This window comes from Panicum virgatum, chromosome 6N, assembly GCF_016808335.1.
Source record: "Panicum virgatum strain AP13 chromosome 6N, P.virgatum_v5, whole genome shotgun sequence".
NCBI classification, from domain to species: domain Eukaryota; kingdom Viridiplantae; phylum Streptophyta; class Magnoliopsida; order Poales; family Poaceae; genus Panicum; species Panicum virgatum.
The window spans coordinates 30,690,768-30,697,305 of NC_053150.1; the positions used below are offsets into that span (position 1 = coordinate 30,690,768).

The window sequence follows — 6,538 nt, forward strand, 5'->3', positions numbered from 1 at the left end:
GCCCCCGCCGAGCTGCCTCCCCCAGGCCACGACGCACGCGCCTGCCAAGCTGCCTTCCCACGCCGGCCGTAGAGCCGCCGCCGCACCTTGCTGCCGTGCCCGTCGAGCTGCCTCCCCCGGCTGCGACGCACGCGCCCACCGAGCTGCCTCCCCACGCCGGTCGCGTGCTACCTCCCGCGTCGGCCCTTAGAAGCCATGTTCCCGGAACATTGGGAACGTGGTACGGGAATGTGGAACGTGGAACATCATTTTGTGAAATCAAGGTACGAAAGGGGTATACCTATTCCGTATGTTCCAATCAGAGATGGAACACGTTCCAAGTGTGATGGAACAATGTTCCCGGAACGTTGTTTCGGAACGAGGGGGTATAGCTGCTTTTGAATCTTTTCTTGCAATGCTTGCACTCCCATTGCTTCGATCCACCATCATTCTTTCCTTTTGGTGCACCACCAGAGAAATTTACTTCACCATAAAGAGGATTTACTTCATCATTCTTGCCTTTTGGTTCTCCTTCTGCTTCTACATCTTCTTCTTGGTAGCAATCAGATTCTTCCTGGCACTTGAATCTTCTTTGAACCGTCTTCATGTTCCGGCAGCATCGGATCGACGTTCCATACCATTTTGGGACGCCGTTCCCGGTCGTCCCCATTCCTCGTTCCGGGACGAAATTCCCGGAACACGGAACATGCCCACGTTCCGCGTTCCCGGCTTCTAAGCGTCGGCCTCCATGAGATGAGAGAGAGCGGCGCCATGAGATAGAGGATGGATGAGACAGCAAGAGGCATGAGACGGAGTGGTGATTGGAAGCCCGAAGAGATAAGGTTGAGGGTGTTTTGTTTTTTTTTATTTTTCAGAATTTTTAATCTTATACTAGTATGTATAGTATACAAATATGTATGTGATGAAGCATGTAGCAACATAAGGTATATAGAGATGTTGTTCACAATTGATCATGCGCTGCATCTAAAGCATTAAACAACTAAATAGATAGCTCTTGTCTGTGGGTTGAAGGAGTTGTCTATTTAACTTTTTGTGTTACAGATTTTCTAAACTTGTAGACAACGGCTGTCTGTGGGTTGGAGATGCCCTAACTAAACTAAACTAGATCTGTTTGGAAGTAGCGCATAGTAGTGACGCATGCGAGCAATTCAATAAGCTAATAATACTTGTACTTCTACTGTGTAGAGATGGTAATGAGACCTAGTCTCCGATTCTGTACAGAAAATTCCTCTACCAGGGGACAGGGCGTGGCCTGCGGGTCTAAATACACTCAATCTCCACCCCGTCAGGGTTGGCGCCGAGTAAATTCCGTGCTAATAGCCCAAAACATCACGTCAACTTTTATCCATTTTATTCTGCATGTGGCCTATGAGTGTGAGTTGGAATAATAGGACATTATTTACCATTAGCTAAATGCCACCCAAGTTTAGGTGGCGCATGGGGAAAAACCCAAGAGCAAAATTTGTTCTTAAAAAGGTCAAGCTTTTCAAAAAAAAATCAATAGAACTAAGTTTGTTTTGCAAGGATATATGTGTAATTTCTGAATTTTATGAGCATACATGCTCATTAGGCTAATATAGGCTGTAGAGATAATTACGCCAATCAGCATTTCTCAGGCTTTCCTCGTGAAAAAAAAGAGAGAGAAAAATCTGCTCGTGCTCTCGCCCCTCCTTCGGACTTCGGTAGATCCTACCCAACTCCGGCGGCGGCCATGTCTTCCGGCGACCGCTACATGGCCTACTCGCCGTCGCCTTCCACGGGCCCGCACTCCCCTCACCTCCCGCTCGCCGACCATGAGAAGTACGCTAGACGCCTGAGCCCCCACCTTTCGCCCCCCTGGTTCAATCCTTCTTTTCCTCGTTGCAACGATGACTTTGTTCTTGTACCCCGTCGGAGGTTTGATCGGTCGGTCTGTGATCGGATATCTTGACAAGATTAGATCTTGGAGTCGATTGGTGATCCATTCCTGGTTTTATGACTTGGATTGGGTTGACTGTTCGTTGTGCTGAAAATTTCTAACGGTTCCGATTCGAGTGGTTTTAGATGATCAAGATGCAAGTGAATCTTTCTCTTTCTACTTAAGATGGAGCTGTATGCGAGACGGTGGCTGAACTGTGGCCGTCGGGTTGGACTTCTGCAGTTCTGCCTGTCAGAAGTCTAGATGTGTTTATATACTGGGGAGTGTGGAACTTTCCTTGTATCTTGAAATTTTTATGAAAGATTATGCATTTCATTGCGAGTTTTTGCTTTTGATGGCTTCAGATGAGTTTTTGATTGGAAGTTAAAACATGTGCCTTATGTTTCTTTTGGTGAAATTGGTAAGAGCTGAGTTATTGAGTGAGTAGTGAACTGATTGATTTTTAGCTGATTTCTGTATGGGCTCAATCGATTCTAGTTGAGATCAACTATTGATATTTGATTGGTATTACAATCGGAGTAGTCCTGTCAAACTGAATAATTCAACGTGGTAGGCTGACCATCTAGACTCTACTTCACCACTTTGCTTCAATTCGATATTAATTCATAAGTGCTCGGTTGCCAATCTACTTGTAGATTGAACAAATCGAACAAATCCACCGATTCCACTTAAGCTGACTCTAAGGGATCTAGTCCCATGATTCGACATAACAGATCAATTGATGAGCATTCACTTTCCAGGTACATTGCGGAGTTGCTTGCGGAGAAGCAAAAGCTTGCCCCTTTCATGCAAGTTCTTCCATGCACATCTCGGTTGTTGAATCAAGGTAAATCATTATTAACACATCCACTAAATTTAGCTTCTTGTCTACCTACAAAAAGAGGCATAGTTATTTTCCTGAGTGAACAATTACTGTATGTGCACCTATCTTAGATGAACGAAATTGTGGGTAATTAAAAATAATTATGCAAAGACATTCCGTTCTTGTTCTGTACTAATATTTCTTAGCACCACTATGGACATAAAATATGTCCCTCGAATTCTCAAGTCAGAGTTTTAGGTAGAAGGAAGAGCTTTTAGAAAGGCTTGTGTTCAGCACTTAGAAAAGTTCTCCCCAAAAAAAAAACTACATCCACGCGACCACGCGTGCCAAATCAAGCTCACTTGCTAACATATATGCACATTTGCGTTCTTGTTTGTTGTGCAAAATAGATGAAAGATAGCTGTTTCTAGAAAGGCTCCTAATATCTCTCTATGGTTGTTATGTTTATTTAACTAGTTCCTCCATTTTTTATTCCTTGCTTTTCTTTTGTCAAGGAATAGCATAGCTTTTAATTTCAGTTTAGATAAATTTTGAATTATTCATTCGTGAACCCTTCAGTTAGTACTGGCAACTGACCCTGCTTTAGTTTCCTGAGCCAATAGTGCTGTCTTTTGATTGCGTATGTGTAGCTAATGGTAATCATGTCATGTACAGACAATGTTGCTTAGGAAATTTATGTGTGCTCATGATTACATTAGTATAACTGAACTTAAAAAGTGTTGGATTTAAGTCGATCTGTTTGCCTGTCGACTTCTGATTTGTTTGTTTCAATGTGTCATGCTAACTTATTGGTACGTGTTATGCTTGGTGTTCCAAACTGTGAACAGAAATATTGCACGTATCTGCACTCTTGGGAATTCCTGTTTTAGATCAGCCTGGGTATCAGCATGGTAGCCCCCTTATAAACGGAGGAGCAATACCAAATGGAAGGCCTGTTGAAATGAATGATTGGGCGCCAGCAATTCCATCTGAAGTATGATTACTGACCACTGACGTAACTATTGTTATTTGTTCTTATGGTCTGTGGTGAATGTGAAAGATCTAAATGATCTGACGGTTGGTCTCTTGTTTTTGACATTTGTCAGTAGTGAATACCCTGCAATATTTTTTTGGTTCACGAGGCAATTAGCAACAGTGTGCTGTTGCCTTTAGTGATAAACTCTCGTCCACCTTTGAAGTTGATGAGTGGTTACACATTTACTTTTCAAATAGCCACAGAATTGTTTCAGACTTGTTGACATCAAGAAAACGGTTAATTTCGAGGATGAGGAGTATCTTATTTTCTGTTAACATCTTTTAGGCCTTTTGGAATGGCATGACTTAAGAGGCCACAGGTAAAATCTAGCTAAGTTAAAATTGGCCAGATGGAAATTTCCCTGGTCAATTATTTGAAATTGTAATCCGCACTTTAAAATGGATTGGCTTTGTTCTTATTAGAATATATATGCTTTGGGTCATTAAATAGTTGCCAAAAGCTGGAATTTGGGCAGTTAAGTGCCAAGTTGCAGTATTGATATTTTAAGATAATTTTCGTCTTAGATTTGGCTGAATGTGCAATGAATTCAACAGGAATTACTGTACCTTGTGAAATTTGTGTGCACATATTTCTGGCCAGTTCTCGAGTGGGGGATTCTGCGTCAAGTTTAGTTAGAATGTTCTTGTTTCAGTTAGTTTAATTTTTGGGGCCATATCTTGTTTCACATTTCAGGGGGCAGGCATGTTCCATCCTCCATCTAGAAATTGGCTCAGTCCGCAAGGCAACTCATCAAGTTTTATTGTGAAGAAAACAATGAGACTGGACATCCCTGTGGATAAATACCCTAATGTAAGATGTCAGCTTCTCTCTCTCTTATTTCCCTTATTTCACTTCAGATGAAATTTTCATGATTGTGGCATTATTCTTTGCAGTTCAACTTTGTGGGTCGACTACTTGGTCCAAGAGGAAATTCCCTTAAGCGGGTTGAGGCAAACACGGACTGCCGTGTCCTGATTAGAGGCCGTGGCAGCATAAAGGATGCTGCTAAGGTATGTTTGATCTTGGTTATAAAACTTTCCGAGTGACAATTTGAATTTGTGTCACTGTTAATATTCTCATTGTAAATTCATAGGTTACCATACACCTATCTTGTTTCTTTGTCTCATATTCAAAGTTTTATTTTCTTTGGAGCAAGATTTACCCTAATAAACCCTAATTAGCATAGGAAACTATGCTAGGTAGAGTGTTTCATCTATGTGTTGGTTTGCCTATACATGACTAAAAATATCGATGGATTCCACCAAATTTGCATTCTGTGAACTTCGACTGTTACATTAACTGATGGCTTTCTATTTTTTGTGTATGGTCAGATTCAAAGTTTATCAACTGCAGCAAGCTATACTTCATTTGGCAGCAAACTTGAATTATATTGTATAGGAATTGTCTATATGGCTAGTCCTTATATGTTAGTTTGTTTTTTTACATTATAATTTTCTTGTTCAGCTTATGCTTCCGAAACGTCTAGTATTTGGTATCTTGTCCAGATACTGTTATAATGCCTTTTATTTGATTGTTGAGGTCACCTGATGCTATTGCATTTCAAAACTTGCAGGAAGAGCTGATGAGGGGAAAACCAGGATATGAACACCTTAATGAGCCTCTCCACCTTGTGATAGAAGCAGAGCTGCCAGCTGAACTCATTGATATCCGTCTTATGCAAGCTCGAGAAATTCTTGATGACATGCTGAAACCTGTGGTAGGATAGCTTTGCCTATTGGCTTAATGAATCTCATTAAGTTCCATATTCAGTTCAACCATGTTGTAAACATTTTCTGGTCTTTGAATACCTTTTTTCCAAATGCTTATATGTTTAAACATTGCTAGGATGAATCAATGGACTTCTTCAAGAAGCAGCAGCTTCGCGAGCTTGCCATGCTAAATGGTACCCTTAGAGACGACAGCTCGCAGAAGTCTGGGTCGGTCTCCCCATTTCGCAACAGCATGGGCATGAAGAGGGCCAAGACTCGTGGTTAAAAACTGTAAAGGTTGCCTTTTGACTCTCTTCTCCAAGTTGAAGACATCTCTTGTGTGAGATTTTAATTTGCTGCCTGATGTCTGAAGTATAAGTTGCAGTTGTGGCGAGAGAACCATACCCCTGGTTGTGGTTGTGGCTGTGTAGTATGCCAGTGTTTACTCTAGACTTCTAATCTAGGGGGGAGAATGTGCTATGCGATTTTGGTAGGCTTGTATAGCTCAACATGTTGGTCACCTGTAGAAAGAACTGATTGTATGGAACCTAACTGGGTTGTGCTGTTGTGGCATCTTAGTGCACATGACCATTGTTGATCTGGAAAAGTTCTATGTTTCGTTTCTGCTACTCCCTCCGTTCCAAATTATAGGTCGTTTGACTTTTTTGACATCAAGTTTGACCGCTCGTCTTTTTCAAAAAATTTGTGCATAGTCAAATTTAAATCACTTTTGAAGAACTTGTATTGATAAAGCAATCCACAACAAAAGAAATGATGTTTTGCATAAATTTTTGAATAAGACGAATGGTGAAATTTGAGGTTGAAAAAGTCAAACGACCTATAATTTGGAATGGAGGGAGTACTAATGTAAGGTGTAAGAAGTAGCTTTATTGGATTATTTTAGGACAGGTTCAGAATAGCTGAGAAGCGCATTGTTTGGGACTGGCACTAGCAGCGTTCTGATTAGCTGCCACATTGTTCGGGTAAGTACAACAAAATCACGGATGCAGGTAAAAGTCCTTGAAATGGTTTCGTTGCCGAATTTTAGGATGCGATGAAAGCAATCATCGTAG

At 41.3% G+C, this 6,538-nt stretch overlaps 1 protein-coding gene across 1 annotated transcript; it reads left to right on the top strand.

Moving 5' to 3' along the window:
- The first annotated feature begins 1,589 nt into the window (after nt 1–1,589).
- Nucleotides 1,590–6,094, top strand: LOC120678549 (KH domain-containing protein At4g26480-like). Its single transcript, XM_039959791.1, has 7 exons — nt 1,590–1,800; nt 2,659–2,744; nt 3,569–3,714; nt 4,450–4,566; nt 4,650–4,766; nt 5,330–5,473; nt 5,602–6,094. Exons 1-7 carry the CDS (start codon nt 1,712–1,714, stop codon nt 5,749–5,751), a joined length of 849 nt encoding a protein of 282 aa, XP_039815725.1. The 5' UTR covers nt 1,590–1,711; the 3' UTR covers nt 5,752–6,094.
- The last annotated feature ends 444 nt before the right edge of the window (nt 6,095–6,538 follow it).